Here is a 20,024-nt window from a genome sequence, read left to right as displayed (position 1 = left end):
CACTTATCCAGTAAGACAAGACACTTATTGCTCTAGCAGAACCAAGGGCATGGATCCCAATTTACTGGAGCAGCCAGGAGCTGCTCATCCTAGGAGCGAGTGAAGCCAAGGAAGTTTTTTCTTTTTCCACCAGACACCTAAATTATCCGTGGCGTGGAGGGCTGGGGGCAGATTAAGTGGGTAAACTAGAAGCAGAAAAAAGGCCATAACGCGAGAGAAGGTAATAACCAGGGGCTTTCCTAGGACTCACTTCGTTTCTCGGGCTACTCAGTCCTGTGATTACAGGAAAGTGACAACGAGGACGGAGTCTCTAACCCTAGATCCAATCTGATCATCACAGCCGCGATCTCGCGGGGGTACCCAGATCCAACCAATCGAAAACAGTATTACATTCCAAGCCGGCCCTGGCATCCAATCGCAGGGCGTGTCTCAGAACCCCCGCGCGCCGTGTCCCGGGGGGCTCTACGGCCGCGCGCCCGGCGGCTGCGCAAACCCGGGAGCGCCCGAGCCCGGCGGCGCGGGGCGCGGGGAGCTTGGGGCTGTTAACCGAAGCCTGGGCGCCCGCGTTTGCGCAGGCGCCTCGGGGTTTGCGGCCTCGCCCTTGTCCGTTCAGGTCTCCCTTGGCCCACGGGCCCCACGAGCGGCCGGTTCCGAGAGCGCCGGGTTCCGCGGGCGCCGAGTTCCGCGCGCTGGAAAGACGCGGCGGCGGGTGAGTGTGAGCGCGCGCCCGGGCGTTCTGCAGAGCAATGCCACCCCCTCCCCGGTGCCCCTAGGGGCTTCGGCCCGAGAGGTGGTGGGACAACACATGCCCTGTAGCCCGATCCCCACACGACTGATATTTACATCCCCCCTCCGGGTGCTACCTCGGAAGCCCGGGAGGGACGGGGCCGGGGGCCGCCCGAGAAGGCGGCGAGAGCTTCTAGCAGGTGGGTTTGGACCCGGGCACGCAGGCTGGGGGGTCCTGGGGAAGGGCCAGCGGACTGTGAAGGGGTGTAGAGGAGGGGAGGGGGGTCGGCTTGACCCGGGCCGGGGGTGCGGGGGAGGAGCTGCTGGAAGCGTTGGCATTGGTTTCTGTTCTTTGGAAACATGCTAGAATCATTGCAAACCAGGCAGCAAAGGTAGGACTCCAGTCACTTTGGGTAGCTGGGAGCGCACTCAAGCGCTTTGTAAAGGAGGCCTCCTTTTTTTCTTCTTTCTGTCGTCACGACGACCCCTTGAGATAGACCCTATGAGTGACTCTCCGTCCCTGTAGGTAAAGTCAGGCTCCGAAAAGTCCCCCAGGAGGGGTGGGGTTGGGGTGGGGTTGTTGTTTTTGCTTAACCCACAGGTTACTTGAAAGCTACCAAGGCCAATAGGAAGTCAGCTGCTTTTTAAAAAAAATATTGATGTTACAACATTGATATTTTTACTCCTTTTCCTCCCAGAGGCAGTTTTAAGGACATAAGACATGGAAAAGCAATGTTGAGTACTTTTTAGTACTATAGTATAGCTACTTCAAACACCTTTTGTCTTGAAATTAGCTTCAAAATATAATTTGGGAGAAGTTTTGATGAAGAAAACACAGGGAGTACATAGAAGAACTTTTTCAGGGAAAAAGAAACTATCTTTAGGTGTTTGAAAAATACGTTCTAGAGACCCTTGTGTGCACTAGAAAATTGGGAGAATGACTTAGCACCCTGGAATTTTAAAGAATGGGAATATCATTTAGGGGGTGTAGGTGTTTGAAAATACTTACTAGAGACTCATGTGTGCACTGGAAAACTGGGAGAGTTACTTAGCACCTTAGAATTTTAAAGAACAAGAAAGTTATTTAGGGGATGACTTTTCCCCCCTTAGACTATTTTTAAGATAATTATTAATAATAATCTGAAGGAAACTATCTAAATTACTGTGCATAGACAGTAATGCTAATTTCAAGCTGTTAAGTTTTTCTCTGGAATAAGGCATTAGTACTACAGAACCAATGGCATGCTTATTGGCCCGCCTCCCCTAATGGTTATAGTATCCTTCACTATATCTGTAGTTGATACCCCACTTCTCAAGGACTAAGAATGCCAGTGAGAGTTGCTTGAAATACATTCCATCCAGGTAGGAAAGTCACTGCCCCGCAGCTAGAATGTGTTTTGTTTCTTGTCTTATACATAACTACATAGTATTTCTTGGGATATTTGGATTTAATCCAGATGGGTCTGCATATATGGAATTTTACAGAAATTCTTTCAGTATTGGATAACATAACAATTAGTGATTATTATTCCTTTGAAATGAGTTCACTAATTTGAAAAGTGAAATCATACCCTACCAGTCCCTCCTCCAAAGCACCTAGCTATTTCACTGATGTTTTCTTTGCCATTTAATAGTTCTTTTTGAATGAAGCAGATCCAGGTATTACTGATAAAAGGCATTCTGGCAGGAAAAGTTCTGTGTTAAAAGTTTGAGATTATGGATTCTTGTTTTGTTTGTTTTGGGGTCACACGCTCAGGAGCTATTTCTAGCCCTATGTTCAGGAGTGACCCCTGGCAGTACTTGGGGGACTGTATGTGAAGCCAGGGGTAAGAACTGGGACCAACCACATGCAAATCAAGTACCCTACCTGCTGTACTATTTACTTTGTTAACAAATTAATGCAAGCAGGTACCACCAGTGGCTCACACTTAGAGCTGACTTAATTAACTCAAATGCAGTACCCCTGTTGCTTCTTGGTTTTGGTTTTTTGCTTAGTTTTGTTTGTTTGGTTTTGGGCCATACCCTGCAGTGGTTGGGGATTGACTCCTGGCTCTGCCAGAATTGCTGAGGCTCTGCGCTCAGCAATTCTGGCAGTACTCAGGGACTATATGGAATGCCCAGGATTGAACCCCGGTCAGTCTCCTGCAAAGCAAACTCCCTACCCACTGTACTTTTGCTCTGGCTCCAGTACCACCCCTGTTGCTTTAAAGCATATAATTTAATAGAATTATGCAACCATCACTTACAGACTACTTGAGAACATTTTATTACCCTAAAGAAACCTTATATCCATTGCTACTTACACCATTTCTCCCCAATCCTTTGTCCCTGGTAGGCTGCTATTAAGATCCTTTGTGTCTGTAGATTTGTGTATTTTAAGCATGATATTTTGTGATTTATTTTTAATATTCCATTCTATATGCCAGTTATTTATTCACTCCTCACATGATGGGCTGGAGTGATAACACAGTGGGTAAGGCATTTGCCTTGCACACGGCTGACATTGCCGACCCAGGTTCAATTCCTCCACCCCTCTCGGAGAGCCCGGCAAGCTACCGAGAGTATCTCACCCTCACAGCAAAACCTGGCAAGCTCCCTGTGACTTATTTAACATGCCAAAAACAGTAACAACAAGTCTCGTCTCACAATTTGTGAGATGTTACTGGTGCCCGCTCGAGCAAATCGATGAACAATGGGAGGACAGTGCTACAGTGCTACACATGATGGACATTTATTTTTAATTCTTAACACTTCAGAATCATTCTTCAAACCTTTAAGCCTCTGATATTCAGAGGGTTACATTTCAACTAGTAAGTATTTGAGTTACTTCATAAAATACATGTCATCTAAGCTGTAAGTTTGAAAGAATGTCTCTTAACTTCAAGAGTATTGCTTTATAGTTGAGAGAAAGAATACAATAAAATTATTCATGGGCTTAATTCTGTTCACTAGCTACTTCATATGACCTCTAGGTGCATAGCTCTGTGGACATACCTGTACAATCCCATGTCATAGCAACCTTCACAGAAAATCACTTCTAAGACACTGGAAAGCAAACAAACCAACCAACACTAGAATCTCTAGTCTACACCCATCTCTGCTTCTTGTATCTAGAAAAATTTCAGTTTAGGTAGTTTAGTTTTCACCCACTATTTAGTTGATGTCTTCTGATTCCCTTAGTCATGCTAAGTTTCTGGCAGAATCTCAAGGCCAGGTAGGATCACCTTGCATATTTTCTTCATGCCTGAGCCAGGACACTGAATTGCCTAGATCATTCAAAACTGTCCTTTAAAAATGCATTGCCTTGGCTGTGAACGTTCACCACCAATCCTGTTTTCTCATAGACTCCCATTCTTCATATTGGCCATTTCAGACGTGCTTTGTGTCCCTCAAATGTCTGCTGCTTCTGTTTCTTCTGAATAATTCACCTGTTTCTCTAGATGAATAATGAGACCCTCTTTATCTCCCATCCTCAAATCTCCTAGCTTATGTAGAATTTATTCCTTTTCTCATGTTATAATGCATAAGGTACCAGCCCATCTACAGTGAATCATTCTACCTAAATTGCTTAACATACTTTAAAAGGGACTAAGGTCGCTACTGAGACAGGGAGATTTATTAGGGAAGACTTCTTGTTTGTTTGTTTGTTTGTTTCAATCGGTGGATTCTTAAAGAAAAAAATCAGCAAAACTCTGAACCTGAAGTATTATGTAAACTAGTTAAGTCTTTGACAGTAAACAGGATGCTTATTTAAGAGGAAGGTGGTAATAAAATTCTCTTCCAGATGCAGTGTCTCTTAGAAAGGAATTGTGGTCTATAAGTTCCTTAGGCTTTTACCTGGTGCTAGCAACTCTCATGTGAATTGTTGGACTGGTCCAGATTGAGGTGGGTGTGATCTTTTTAAAAGTCACTTTTGTTTTGATGCCCTCCCCACACACACACACTTTTGATGGTCATGTTTTTTTCAACAGGAATTGGCCGTGAACCAGTAAGGTAGACTTTCAACTATTTGTTTCTGTGAGTTAAAAAGAAATGAAGGTCCGTCGTTGTTTGTGCCTTAGACCATATCACTCTTACACAGTGTAGGATTATATGATTTCCCTTCAATTGGCAAAATAAAAAGAAGATACTTATCTTGGAAAATTGGGGCCCCGGAGTGATAGTATAGCAAGTAGGGAACTTGCCTTGCAGATGGCCAATGTGGTTTCAATCCCCAGCATCCCATGTGGCATCATTTCTGTTTTTGTTGTTTTGTTGTTTGTTTGTTTCCTCATCTGTTCTTATTAAACCCTTAGAAAAATACCTGCTGCTGCAGACAAGCAAAGCAGCCATACAGGATTATTTATATGGAGGCTAGGAATAGCTCACTTCCCTTTCAGAGCATGACGGATTTGGTAGGACATTTATACATTGAAAATTAGATAAATAGAGTCAACTTAAATTTTTTCCAACCTAAGCTTCATACTGTTATCTTTGAATAAATGACTTTAGTTTTTAAATTTTTAATGTAGGTAAAAGCTGATATATAAAAACTTTTTAAACATTCATTTTCTCCCAGTGGCAACACTTCTGTAAACTGATCCAGATCAAAAAGCATTTCTGCGTATGAATTGTGTTTTTTTGTGTTTTAGGAGCCCTGATTGCTCTCCTTCAACATGTGCATTATGAAGTTATTAATATTACTTTTATTTTCTGGACTTACAACTGGCTACAGAGAAAATTCCTCCTACAGTTTGCCACCCAAGTTACTACTGGTGTCCTTTGATGGATTCAGAGCTGACTATTTGCAGAACTATGAATTTCCCCATCTCCAGAATTTTATCAAAGAAGGTGCCTTGATAGAGCATGTTAAAAATGTTTTTATCACAAAAACATTTCCAAACCACTACAGTATTGTGACAGGCTTGTATGAAGAAAGCCACGGCATTGTGGCTAATTCCATGTTTGATTCAACCACAAAGAAACATTTTTCTGACTTCAATGACAAGGATCCTTTTTGGTGGAATGAAGCAGTACCTATTTGGGTGACCAATCAGCTTCAGGAAAACAGATCAAGTGCTGCTGCTATGTGGCCTGGTACTGACGTATCCATTCACAATACTACACCTTCATATTTTATGAATTACAGCTCTTCAGTGTCATTTGAGGAGAGACTAAATAATATTATCATGTGGCTGAGCAATTCAAGCCCACCAGTCACCTTTGCAGCACTCTATTGGGAAGAACCCGATGCCAGTGGCCACAAATACGGACCTGAAGATAAAGAAAACATGAGCAGAGTGTTAAAAGGAGTAGATGACCTTATTGGGGATCTGGTTCATAAACTCAAAACGGTAGGATTATGGGAAAATCTTAATGTGATCATTACAAGTGATCATGGGATGACCCAGTGTTCTGAAGAAAGAGTAATAAACTTGGACCTCTGCATTGACCACTCAAACTACACTGTCATAGATTTAACCCCAGTTGCTGCAATACTTCCCAAAACAAGTAAGTAAAAAATAGCCAGGGATATTGAAAGTCAGGATGATTTGAATGGGGCAATCGAGGGAGGGCTTTGTAAAAGAATGAAGCTCTGACATTTGTAGTTTAGAACCACATCACTTTTTCTATTTTCTTTTTTTTTTTTTATTTGGGTCGTACTCGGCGATGCACAGGGGTTACTCCTGGTTCACGCACTCAGGTATTACTCCCGGTGGTGCTTGGGGGACTATATGGGATGTTGGGGATCCAACCCGGGTCGGCTGCATGCAAGGCAAACGCCCTATCCGCTGTGCTATCACTCCAGCCCCCAGAACCACATCACTTTTTTTGGTAGTAAATAATGTTTATTTTAATATTCTTTAGAGGTTTCAGTCTACAGATTTCATGTGTTTTTGTTGTTTTTAAGTGGATCACCCTGAGATACAGTCACAAAGTTTTAATGTTTGAGTTTCAGTCATACAATGATCCAACACCCATCCCTCCACGAGGGCACATTGGAAACACCACCAGTATCCCCAGTATCCCCACCCCCCACATCCTGACCTTCCCCCTGCTTCTGTGGTAGACAAGTTCCCCCATACTCTTTCTCTACTTTGGGGCATTATGGTTTTCAATATAGATATTGAGAGGCTGTCACGTTTGGTCTTTTATCTACTTTCAGCGCACATCTCTCATCCCAAACAATCCCTTCAACTATCATTGACTTAGTGATCCCTTTATCTATTCCAGCTGCCTTCTCCCTCAGCTCTTGAGGTAGGCTTCTGACTAGGGAGCAGTGTTCCTGGCCCTTGTGTTTACTGTCCTTGGATGTCAGTCTGATAAAGGTAAAGGTAAAGGTAAAGGCCCTCCCGTTGATCGTCGATTTGCTCGAGCGGGCCCAGTAACGTCTCCATTGGAGACTTTGTTGTTACTGTGTCTGGCATATCGAATACTCTCGGTAGCTTGCCGGGCTCTCCACAAATATTCCACAAATGAGTGCAGTCATTCTGTGTCTGTCTTTCTCTTTATATTTATTTTTTTGGGGGGGGTGCACAGGGCATTACACAGGGGTTACTCCTGGCTCTGCACTCAGAAATTACTCCTAGTAGTGCTTGGGGACCATATGGAATGCTGTGAATCGAACCTGGTTGGCTGCATGCAAGGCGCTACCTGCTATGCTATTGCTCCAGCCCTGAGTCCCTCTCTTTATGACTCATTTCCCTTAGCATGGTATTCTCCATGACCATCCACTTATAAGCAAATTTCATAATGTCATCTTTCCTAGCCGCTGCATAGTATTCCACTCTGTAGATGTACCAAAGTTTCTTTAACCAGTCATCTGTTCTGTTCGGGCACTTGGGTTGTTTCCAGATTCTGGAACCACGTCACTCTTATACTTGGTACAGAATGGGAGTATTTTGATTCCCTCTCCCCCCTCCCCCCCAATTGGAAAAAGGGAAAAGAAAATATCATGGAAAATTGGGGGCTGGAGTGCAAGTATAGCGGGTAGGGAGCTTGCCTTGCACCTGGCCGATGTGGTTTCAGTTCCTGGCATCACATGTGGTCTCCCGAGATCTGCCTGGATTAACTTCTGTCCCAGAAACAAACATAATTCTTGGGTTTTATTGATGTTTAGTTAGTAGCACAGCGGTAGGACGTTTGTCTTGCACGCAACCAACATGGCCGACCTGAGTTCAATTCCTCCGCCCCTCTCGGAGAGCCCGGCAAGCTACCGAGAGTATCTCGCCCGCACAGCAGAGCCTGGCAAGCTCCCCGTGACGTATTCGGTATGCCAAACACAGTAACAACAAAGTCTCCAATGGAGACGTTTCTGGGCCCGCTCGAGCAAATCGATGAACAACGGGAGGGCCTTTACCTTTACCTTACCTTTTTATATTTACTTAGGAAACTAGATGCAAATTGTCCCAGGGACAGTCACAAAATGAAATATTTAAATGTTTGTAAAAGGTGGTGTATGTGACCCAAAAGGAGAGAGAGAACAAAAGGGAATGCCCTGCCACAGAGGCAGGGTGGGATGGGGGGATGGGGGGTGGGAGGGATACTGGGATCCATGGTGGTGGGAAATGGGCACTGGTAAAGGGATGGGTACTTGATCATTGTATAATTGAAACCCAAGCACTAAAATTTGTAAGTCTACAACTGTACCTTATGGTGTCTCACTAATAAAAAAAAAAAAAAAAAAGAAAATTAAAAAAAGAAAGGCGGTGTATGTGTATGTATGTGTGTGTGTGTTGTTTCATATATAATATATATTATAAATATATATTTTTATATAAACTAACACATACACACACACCCTAACACTATCACATAATTATTATTCTGGGTTTATATTTAAAGAATATAAAGTGATATAATAAAATTGTTCACGATTTTTTTTAATTATTCTAGTTAGAAGTATGCTTTCCTTATTACCTTAGCTCTAATAGTTCCTTTTTTCCTTTTGCTATTTCCGTTTTCTTACAGATAGAACAGAGGTTTATAACAAATTGAAAAACTGTAACAGTCACATGAAAGTCTATCTCAAAGAAGACATTCCTGCCAAATTTCATTACCAACATAATGATCGAATTCAGCCTATTATTTTAGTTGCTGATGAAGGCTGGACAATTGTGCTTAATAAGTCTTTAACAAAATGTAAGTATTTATTTAGGATGTTTCTTTTGCAGGCTAAGAATAAATCAGATGTAAAATGGTTCTGTTAGCAGGGTAGTTTGATTACACATGGTCACACAGAATAAGTAGTTCAGTTTTTGGCTGTAGAATTCCTAGGTCTTTATTCTGTTTTCATTTACTAGCAATTAAGAGTAACCACAGTTTCACCCCACGTTTATTTTGTCTATAATTTTGGGCTATTTGGGTTCTTACCAGATGGTGCTCAGGACTTACTCCTGGCAGTGCCCAGAGGACCATATGTGATACTGGGGATCAACCCCAGGTTGGCTATATGCAAGGCAGGTGCTTTACCCACTGTGCGCTCTCTCTCTCTCTCTCTCTCTCTCTCTCTGTCTCTCTCACTCTCTCACTCACACACACACAGACACACACACACACACACACACACCCTCAGACCTAAAAGATAAAAAGGGTAAAAAGGGTGAAGGTGTACTTTCACTTTCTAAAATTTGAGTTATCAGTAACTTTCACAAAGCCTAAGAAGCCATAAATCTATGTAAACAAATTGCCATGGGATTTTTCAGTTAAACTTTGTTTATAAAATCGGGTGGAGGGCTGAATGGGCTGTAGTCTGCTCATTCCTGACTTAAAGCAATTCATATGCATCAGGCAAAGATAAGACTAAGGGTCAGTGGAATTTGTATATAATTTCAGTTTCTGTTATCTATATATTATTAAGAATTTGGAAAATGACAAAGGTAGGGAATAGAAATAGAACCCATTCATAATCCCTCAAGACAAGGATACTGAAAATGTTAATTGAGGAGTTGTCCCTTTCAGATCTTTCAACTCGTGTGCCTATTTTTTTATTAGGAAATATTCAAAGATACAAAAAAACAATGAACAATAATGATCACTCATCTCTCAGTCACTTGCAGTTCAAGAAAGCTTGTTGTATCCTGCTCATGACCATCAAAAGGCAGGATTTTACAAAATAAAACTGAAAATTCAGAATTTGATACTGGAGTTTTACCAGAGGACCATCACGTTTTTCTTTGTGATTTCACTTGAATCACAAGTTGAAGAGATAACTTCAACAATAAGAGACTTCAAGAAATCTTTCTAAACATTCTCAATATGCGGCACTTCAGATGTTAGGGTATTTCATTAACTGTCATTAAACCAGTAGTAACTTCTGTAATCATAATTTTTTCAAAAGAAATAATTTCCATAGGTGAGGTTTCGGATTTACTTCTCCCACATTCACTTGTTTTCTTCTTATCTGTTTTCTCCTTAGTCATTAACCTCAGCCCTATCACTTTTTTTTTAATCACTCTAATAAACAGTTGTGGAGATTAGAAGGTGGAATAAGTATAATAGGACTAGAAGATAAATATATCAGGTTGAGAAATAGTGTTAAATCCTGTGGTTATGAAGTACTTAGAAGGGGGGGGGGAGAGAGAGAGAGAGAGAGAGAGAGAGAGAGAGAGGAGTTTGAGAATAGAAACATGACTAAGTAGAAGAAACTTGAAATTTTTATTTCTGATCCCTGTCTGCTCCAGCTAATGAGGATTTTAATAGATGGGTAACACTGGAAAGAAGTTGACATATTTATACTAGGAGAAAGCTATTTTGTATGGAAAGACTAATGCGGTTTTATTCTTTTTCAGTAGGTGACCATGGTTATGATAACTCTTTGCCTAGCATGCATCCATTTCTAGCCGCCCATGGTCCTGCATTTCACAAAGGCTACAAACAGAACACAATTAATGTTGTGGATATTTATCCAATGATGTGCCACATCTTGAGATTGAACCCACATCCCAATAATGGAACCTTTGGCCATACCAAGTGTATGTTAACTGACCAGTGGTGCATTAATCTCCCAGAAGCCATTGGAATTGTTACTGGTGCACTCTTGGTCTTAACTACTCTAACGTGCCTCATAATAATCTTGCAAAATAAACTGCCTGTGCCTCGTCCGTTTTCCAGACTTCAGCTACAAGATGAAGATGATGATCCTTTAATTGGGTAATGTGTTGGGGTTTATACCAAGTATCTTTGGTTAGTCACAAAGCCAAGTATTTACCCAGAAAATGGTGTTATAACTGTAAAAAATATATACGTTGAAGAAGGGACAAAAATTTTATACCAAACATGCTAAAATTATTTTGTTTTTCCCTTACGTTTTGATGCATTAAATGCATACCCTGGTTTTATGAAAATTGCTAATAATACATTGATTGACATCAGTGCTTTCTCTAGAAAGTCTTTTTTGAGAAAAATACTGCATATGCACTTTGTTTTTGGTTTTTGCAACAAAGGTCTGCTAGATCTTTAGATGAAAAATGTGCCAACTTTCAGTGGGCATGCTTTTCTAATTTTATACTTGTAAATGAAACAACAGAAATCCTTATACAATTAGTGGGGTTTGTGTATCAGGGGGAAAAGTTTCCTTATATTTTTATATTTACTTTTAGTAGATTTTGTATTTCCAAGCCGAGGGATAGGCAGTTCTGTAGTGATTAATAAAATCTGTTAGCTAGTCAGAAAAGAGCTGGAATACAAAGAAATTTTAAATTTCAAGAAAAAGTTTCATGAAAAACAATGACCATGTAATATAATACCTAAGCCTTCATCTTACGTCTTTGTTAAAACTGTTGTTGATCTCGAAAGGTATATTCTGAAGATAACTGCTAATAAGAAATTAATAGAAAGAAGTACTTTTCTTTGTGCTCAGTGTCTGTGTGTAGGTATTTTAGTTGTTTGTGTTTGTGCGTGCAAGTGTGCGTGCGTGCATGTGTGTAACGCATTTCTGCTTGAACGTATGGGTGTGTAGACTTAAAGTTACATAATCAGAGATAGAAGATAACAGAATATTAGTTGGACTTACACATTTCTGTAGAACAGAGATCTCGAGAAAGGTAGTTTTTACACTGCTATATTAACTTGCTCTCTTCTGATCCACAAGTTAAAAATCATAATTTGAAATTTTTTCATTAAGTTTCAGGCCAGAGTGATAGTACAGCCAGTAGAGTGTCTGCCTTGTATGTGGCCAAGCCAGTTCCCATCTCTAGCATCTCCATAAGATCCTCTGTGCCAAGGAGCAATTCGCAGGCACTGAGCCAGGAATAAGCCTTGAGCACCCCCAGGTATGCCCCCCCCCAAAAAAAAAACCAAAGGGAAAACATTTTATTAAATTTGTTGCCATTTTCTCAAATTATTTACTGTAACTAGAATACTTTGAAGTTCTACAGAAAAATTTCTATCCTGAGCACAGATCTGGTTTTGACTGGGTCAAAATAAGGAAGAGAGATTTTTATGCTTACCTTTGAAACTTCATGTCTTATCTTTTTGGCAATAGTTATTTTTATGGAATTCAGGATCATATACCTTACTCATCTGTTAAGTCACCGAGTAACCTCTTAGCACTATTAACTTTCTGTCCCCTGAGTGCTACCTCTCTCTCCAATATTTGATTCATAGAGATAGCTTTGGCTATCTTTGCTAGGCAGCAGCTGTGATAAACAAAATATTAATATGAAGAAAACTGAGATGCAGCAGACTAGATTGTAACTGCAAAATGGAAAATTAAGTTCAGGGACCAATTATCAGTACCTGGGACAAGTGATTAATATTAATAGCATAATGTTTGGCAATTTAATGTCTTTTAAAATACAACAAGTAACCTATAGCAAATGGACAGCCCAGTTAAATAGTGGTAAAGAGTGCAAAATGATGCCAGTTATCAAACCTGTAATTATCTTGCTTGGCCTCTGCTAATTTCCTCGTCCTAGTATTTGGTGCCCTATGTATTTGAAATATTGAGAAGCATTTCCACTCTTTGTGTTAGTAACCCATGCTATTGGTCACAAGGTCCTGTAATAAAACCAACATAACAAATGAATAAGAGGAAATCAATAGGATTAATTTTGCCTTTTAATACTTTTTTTTATGTTTTTCTCTCACATAAGAGCTGATATGTACAAAATAATAGAATTTTTTTTTCCACTTTGGTTTCTATTGAAAGCAGAGCAAAGAATAGAAAGATTACATTTAAAGTCATAGACATACTTTGAATTATTTTATCACAGAAGAATATTTTATACTAATTGAGTAGAAGTTGGTCTTTCTAGTGGTGTCAGTGTTTGAGCGTACATTAGCTTGATGGGTGGTTAAAGTTTCAGAATGTGTAAGTGTCATTTAGCCTGTGAGTTATATATAGGCTATAATAGGAAGGGATACTTTGCCAGTGTCTTAACCCTTTGTAGGAAAGTCATTTCCTATTCATCTCGACTTCTGTTCCATCCTCAAAATATTAAATTAAATTAAATTAAAATTGTAACATTTTTATGTATATGTTGACAGGACAAGAAGAACAATATTTATTTGATCAGAGTTTATATATTATATTGAATTTTATATTACATCGTTTGTATCTTTAAAAATTATCACTTTTCAAGTCACTGATTCTTCTACTACTCTGAGAAACTCTTTTAGTAAAATTAGCCTTTATACACTGAGGTTTGGTGAATATTTTGTTAATTAACTAATATGCTGCTATGTTCTTCGGATAGTGGAAAATGTTTGGTTCTAGGAAAAACTATTTCTGATAATAAAACTTACAGGTAATAGAAAAAACCTTTTTTTTGTTAATTCTGTGAGTGAAGTACAGTAGCTACAGAGTAAGTACAGTTCTTATGTTATATAAGGGGCATTTCTGCTGTTAATAATGTCCAAGATCGTCTGTTCTCAGTATAATAAAAATTATTTTAATGTGCTGTCCTTTGTGTTATCGCTCCTTAAAAGTGGTTTAAGAATGTAAAAGATCAATTTTTGGCATATTAGACTAAAAATATCTCTGTGTTGTTCCTGGGCACTTTCTCTTGCCTGTACCTGGTCAGACCTAAAGATGGTTGCATGTAATTCCTCTTATTTGGAGGATTTTACTCCATGAAGGATCCATAAATGTATAAATGAAGGACAAAGATTGAAGTGTCTAAAGTTCTTAAACTAAATGAAATGAGTGTATACTTTAAAGAAATTTATATGTAGTGCCTTAAAGTAAAATATATTTTTACTATATTGTTTGAATATAGTTAATGACTTTGCCTGTGATTAAAATACTTTACGTGAATAAAATCTACCAAAACCTTTTGTTGTAATTATTATAGAATACAGTGTCATTGATAGTGTCACCCCGTAAAATATATTTACTGTTGTAAGTGTTGAAATGATATAGTAATACTGTAAAAATCCACAATGACAGTTACGATTTATACCATTGAGATTTTTTTTTTTGCAGCACCATACAGAAAGTTTTAAAGCACATACATATACAATTCAGCATAAGTCTATCTTTCCAAAGAAAATCAAGATAACATTTTTAGAGCTTCCAGAGCTATAACTTATTGGCTTAGAGTAGAGGGGAAGCTGTTTGGCTTTGGGGAGAGTCCTTCCTATGTATGTTAGTCTCAGTTCTTCCTGTTCCTCATTTAGGGCTCTTGTTTATTAATGTTCTGTCTGGTTGATCTGTCCAGTGATGTAAGAGAGGTATTAAAACTCTCCTACTGTTGTGTTGCCGTCATTGTATTTCCTCAGATCTGTTAGCAGTTGCTATATAAGTTTTGTTGCCCCTTTATGTGATGCATATATGTTGGTAAGAGTGTAGTCTTGCTCTATTAATCTTTTAAACAGTATGTAGTGTTCATTCCTACTTGGTTATTTTCTTTGGATTGTATGTTATTTGTCTGTCCACTGACATTTAGAGAAATTATTGCCACAAAGCAAAGTGTTGCCATGTATCTATGAGGAGTTGATTGTTTTTGCTGTTAAATCTCTACTTTGTTGTTTGGTTTTTATTTTGTTTTGTTTTTAGGGTCGCACCCAGGGATGCTCAGGGGTTACTCCTGGCCTTGCTCAGGCGACCATATGGGATGCCAAGAATCGAACCTGGGTCAGCCACATGCAAGGAGAGCGTCCTACCTATCACTTTGGCATACTAATATCTCTGCTTTTAATATGAGGCCATTCAGTATCCCTAGTTCAGCTGGTTTAGATGCTATGAATATCTTCAGGCTGACATTCTTCTGGGATTGGTTTTTTCCTTCAAATCTGGATGATAAAATAGAGGATTCTTGACTGGAGGTTCTTTTTATCGAATACTTTGGAGATATATGGCTATATAAAACATTTCATTTTTGCTTGTAGAGTTTCATAAGAAAAATCTCTGGATATTTCATTTCCCCCCATCATTAGAGAAACATACTATGAATCTAAAAGCTTTTTCCTTGTATATGAGATTTTGCTTCTCTTTTGCTACTTAAGGAGTCTACTTTTGGTCTTGCAATTTTGATCACAATATGCCTTGGTATTGTTCTGTTTGGGTTTATTTTGTTTTGTTTTCTTTGAGAGAACAGCACACACAACTATGCTTAGGGTTTCCTCCTGGTTCTGTGCTTAGGAATCACTTCTAGGGGATTATGTGTGGTCCCTGGGTTAGAACCAGCCTTGCCCAGTACTATATCCCTGACCCTGTTTGAGTTTACTTTCTTTCCCTTCAGCCATAGTCAAATCTAAACCATAACCATAACCCTGACCTTCATATTAACCCTTACTCTAGCAAAAACTTTACAAGTTACCCTAAATTTAGTATTTACCCTAATACTTACATTTTCGACTTTAACTGTAACCAAAACTGAACCCTAATCCTATTCCTAACCTCTCACTTTAACCCTAATACTAACCCTCACCCTAATGTAGGCCCACCCTTATGTTTGGGTTTACTTTGATTAGTGCTCTATGAATGGGTCTCTTGGATCCGTGCTCCAACATGCCTTTTCATAATGGCTAAGTTCTCACCTGTAATTGCTTCAACTTAGCAATCTTCCTCTCCTTTTTGTCTCCTGAGATTCCTGTAATTCTGAGGCTGTTCCCCCTGCTATTGTCAATAATAATCTCTTACAACCTCAAGTTTCTCCACATTCTCTTTTCTATTGCCCTTACTTTATTAATGGAGCTGTTTACCATACTTGAAGATCACTGATCTGCTTTTCACCCAGTCTCCTGCTGAGACTACTGTATTCTTGAGCTCCTATTTGAGTAAATTCTGTCATTTTTTTTCCATCAGACCGTCTTTAAGTTAAATTGATTTTTCAGCTATTTTTCAGGTCCTTTAAACATGGGGTCTTCAGGTAGATTAAAAAAGATATGATGTCCTTGCAGAACTTTCTCAACCTTTATCTCCCTCTCTTGACATAGTTGACTTTTTTTCAGTTTTTAATTATTCCTGGTGCTCTTCTGTCTGGGGGCTGTGGCTCTGCCCCCTGCTAATCCTGTGGTTGTGGTTTGAGTCACTCCTCCTGGGGCTCCCGCTGCTGTGAACTGACAGGGGCACACTGACTGGGTCTGTGCCTGGGTCTCTGCATGGGAGGCTGCTGTGCTCACTCACACCTGGAACTTTTCATCACTATCTGTACATAACATTTTTAAAGGAAAACTTGTATACACAGTCAAGATGGCACCATGTTTAGAGATAAGTTAGTGATTTAGTCTAAAGGTCTACCTGACTCTACTGATAATGTTCTGGTTCCTTCCTAAAATGATAGTTACATGAATTGTGCACTTTCAGAAATGTCTGAATTTACTGTTTGTTGTACAATTTTGAGTGTGTTTTACATCATTAAAAAAAAAAAGGTTCAAGGGTTCTAGAATGACTCCACTGTCAGAAGTACAGGCTTTGCATGTGGAAGCCCTATCCAATCCCTTGCACTACATGATTCATACCCTCTTTGCCCCGCCTCCAGAACTTTCCGGTTTGGCCCAACAACTAAAAAGTTAAATAAAGTGGGCTAGAGAGATACTACAGCAAGGTGCTTGCCTTGTATGCAGTTCGCCTGGTTTCGATCTCCAGTATCCCATATGGTCCCCTGAGCTTTGTCAGGAGTGTTCCCTGAGTACAAAGCCAGGAGTAAGCCTGAGTACCATTGGGTGTGGCCCCCAAACACAACAAAGTTAAATAGCCATTATTATGAAGAAACCAAAACAAGCTTAAAAAATTAGACTTCCAATGTATAAAAAGTGAAGTTAGAAAATGAAGTAGCTCAACTGATGTTAAGAATTGAAAAATGATAAATGCTGAATCTACTCAAAAAAGGTTTACTATCCTACTAATACTAATGCCAAATACCAAAGATTAAAATACGAAATTAAGGATAATTACAAATAATACTTTGAAAAGTTGTTGGGATAAAAAAAAATTCTAAATGAATGGTTCTGAGGGTCCAGAGGGTATAGGAAAAGGGTATAGGAAGAAAGTATAGGCTAGATGGTATAGGATACAGTATAGCAGATAGGGCTTGCATTTGACTGACCCGTATTTGATCCCAGCATCCCATATGGTTCTTCAAGCATCACCAGGAGTGATTCCCAACTACAAAGCTAGGAGTGATCCCCTGAGCATCGCCGGGTGTAGCCCCAAAGCTGAAATAAAATGAGTCCACTGAATAAGGAGTAGATTATCTTAGATAACTTGAACATTTCAAGAAACTGAAGATTTGAGGGGCTGGAGTGATAGCACAGCGGGTAGGGCATTTGCCTTGCACGCGGCCCACCCGGGTTTGATTCCCAGCATCCCATATTGTCCCCCGAGCACCGCCAGGAGTGATTCCTGAGTGCAGAGCCAGGAGTAACTCCTGAGTGCAGAGCCAGGAGTAACCACTGAGCATTGCCGGGTGTGATGCAAAAAAAAAAAAAGAAAGAAAAAAAAGAAAAAGAAAAAACTGAGGATTTGAAAGCAATATTGTGGGAGGGAGTAGAGAGAGAACTTAAGGTAGTCTTATTAGCAGTCTGAAAGGAAGACAATGGACATTATCAAGTTGGAAATCAACATAACTTCAAATTTTTCTAAGAATCTTTCGTGATTTTTCATTCTCTGTTACATCCCTAATTATTTGCCCTCTAAATTCATTTTATTTAAATACAAATCCCCGAACTTCACTAGGAAACTTGGATCTTGTTTCCAGTTGAAGCTGCTCCATTCAAAGTTTTGCAAGGGTCCTTGATAGGTCTCCGACAACTTTTCTAGCTCTAGTACTTTCTCCAGTTTAACCCCAATCAGTTCCATTCTAGGCGATTCTAGGCCATGGGTCCCGATGTGGAGTTGTCTGGCTGATCTCGATCCTATCTTGGCATTAAAATCACCGACAATGATCTTGTAGAAGGTGTGGTCTTCTTTATAGAACTTCTCCAGCTCCATGTAGAACTTCTCAAGTTTTTCTTCATCATAATTGGATGTTGGTGCATAGACAACGAAGATAGAAACTGCCAGCAGTAAGCCACATCTATTCAAGTGTAATCATCTGATTTGGGTTGTTAGGCATTCAAATGAATCAATGCTCATGGCCAAGTTCATGTTGACAAGGACACCAACACCACCGACACCTCTTTTGTAGCATGTTCCGAAGAACAGTTCTTCTTCAGTGTCAAAAATGTTGTGATGTGGTTGATGTCTTCTTGTCTCGGTCAGACCAATGATGTTGTACTTGATCTTTCACGCTTGCACCATCAGGTCCTTGATGGATGCATCTGATGCCAGCATACATGCATTGAAAGTACAGTCATTTTAGTCTTTCTTCATTTTGGCAGCCTGGTTCAGCCTTGAGATTTTATCTGCCTCTCCTTCCTCATCTTTCTTAATGCTGCCGTATTGGTGGCTCTTTCAGGGTCAGTGGAATGAGACCCATTGTATTTACTGGTTTTGGTATATTGAATATGCCTTGGATAGCTTGCCAGGCTCTGCTGTGTGGGCAGGATATTCTCGGTAGCTTGCCAGGCTCTCAGAGAGGGAAAGAAGCTTTTAGGATGGCTTCTAATCACCTTTGCAGGTGTTCCCATTGTTCAAACCATTTTTGAACTCCATCAAATATGGTGCGGTAATCTTGGAAGATGGGTATTAAAAGTTATGATGTGAGACCAAGATGGCCGGGAGACTCGCCGCCTTCCTCAAAGATGCCTGGGCCAAGGAGCCGGTGCTGGTCGTGTCCTTCGCCATCGCGGGCCTCGCTGTCATACTGCCCCCCCCCTGAGCCCCTACACCAAGTACGCTGCCATGATCAACCAGGTGACACCCTACAACTACCCAGTGCCCGTCCGAGACAATGGGAACATGCCAGATGTGCCCAGCCATCCCCAGGACCCCCAGGGTCGGAGCCTGGAGTGGCTGAAGAATCTGTGAGCGCCTTGCCTCCATGACACACAAAAGGCATCTGTGCCAGGAACCCCAATAAAAATGTGCAATAGCCCTGAAAAAAAAAAGTTATGATGTGTCATAGCTGAGAAGCTCTCCAGTCCAGAAAGCGGCCTGGAGCGTGGTAGCAGCTAGGTAGTGGAGGTAGTGGAGGTCTGAACAAAAGAACAGGGTGAGAGATTATCTGAGTTCATCATGTCGACCAAAACCATCCATGGTGACTTATAATTCCAGGCCAAATCTAAACATTGGACATGGGAGTCTCCTGGTGGATGGTTCCACAATGAAATTGACCACATCATATTCAATCGACAATTTTGCCTGACTGATGTCACTGTTGTCCCAAAATTTCAAAAGGGATCGGATCACCATCTCCTTCGCGCAAAATTCTACTTCACACAGTGGGGAGAAAGGGCTGCAAAGTTTAAGAAAAGAACTCCCAGAATGACCACCAACTGGGAGCTCTTTGGCACTATTGCGGCAACATGGGAAGATGCCGTCCTTGACAACATTGATGAAGATTACGATTAACTGGTTCAGCTCCTCCATGATTGTGCGAGGAATGCCAAGAGAGAGATAGCCACAAAAAGACACCTGTCTTCGAAAACTCTCAAGTTCATTTGCCAATATGGGTTGGCGCAAGCCTCAGGCAACCGCAAGTGAATGTTTGAGCTCACAAAGCAGTTCAGAGAAGTGATAAAGGAAGACCTCAGAGAGAAGAGCAGCAGTGCTGGCATTCGCAACATCTGCCTGTCCTTCGCCAACTACAAGACCAAGATGATGACTGCCCTCTGATGTCCTAATGGATCTATCACATCTTCCAGAAGGTCAATGGAGAAGATTATCCATGACTTCTACTCGGATCTCTTTGATAGCCATGTCCACCTGCCCACATACCAAATTCCGCAGGATGGATTAGATATGTAGTTCCCAACATTCTCCCGAAATCCGA

The 20,024-nt window shown here is 40.5% G+C and overlaps 1 protein-coding gene and 1 pseudogene across 3 annotated transcripts; both read left to right on the top strand.

Moving 5' to 3' along the window:
- Nucleotides 1-483: 483 nt before the first annotated feature.
- ENPP4 (ectonucleotide pyrophosphatase/phosphodiesterase 4) lies at nucleotides 484-13,607 on the top strand. Of its 3 annotated transcripts, none has more exons than XM_056126135.1 (4): nucleotides 484-709; nucleotides 5,358-6,216; nucleotides 8,677-8,847; nucleotides 10,500-13,607. In XM_056126135.1, the coding sequence occupies exons 2-4, from the start codon at nucleotides 5,382-5,384 to the stop codon at nucleotides 10,859-10,861; spliced, it is 1,368 nt and encodes a 455-aa protein (XP_055982110.1). In that variant the 5' UTR covers nucleotides 484-709; nucleotides 5,358-5,381; the 3' UTR covers nucleotides 10,862-13,607. The 3 variants fall into 3 exon arrangements, with proteins under 3 accessions (XP_055982110.1, XP_055982107.1, XP_055982109.1); XM_056126132.1 differs by having other exon boundaries at nucleotides 10,497-13,607; XM_056126134.1 differs by lacking the exon at nucleotides 484-709 and adding an exon at nucleotides 2,532-2,552 and having other exon boundaries at nucleotides 10,497-13,607.
- Nucleotides 13,608-18,803: 5,196 nt separating this feature from the next.
- LOC130034539 (NADH dehydrogenase [ubiquinone] 1 alpha subcomplex subunit 3-like) lies at nucleotides 18,804-19,126 on the top strand (annotated as a pseudogene).
- The last annotated feature ends 898 nt before the right edge of the window (nucleotides 19,127-20,024 follow it).

This window comes from Sorex fumeus, unplaced genomic scaffold (genome assembly GCF_029834395.1).
Source record: "Sorex fumeus unplaced genomic scaffold, SorFum_2.1 ptg000061l, whole genome shotgun sequence".
NCBI lineage: Eukaryota > Metazoa > Chordata > Mammalia > Eulipotyphla > Soricidae > Sorex > Sorex fumeus.
Note: the sequence above shows the minus strand (reverse complement) of the source record. Positions and strands in the feature narration are given on the sequence as shown.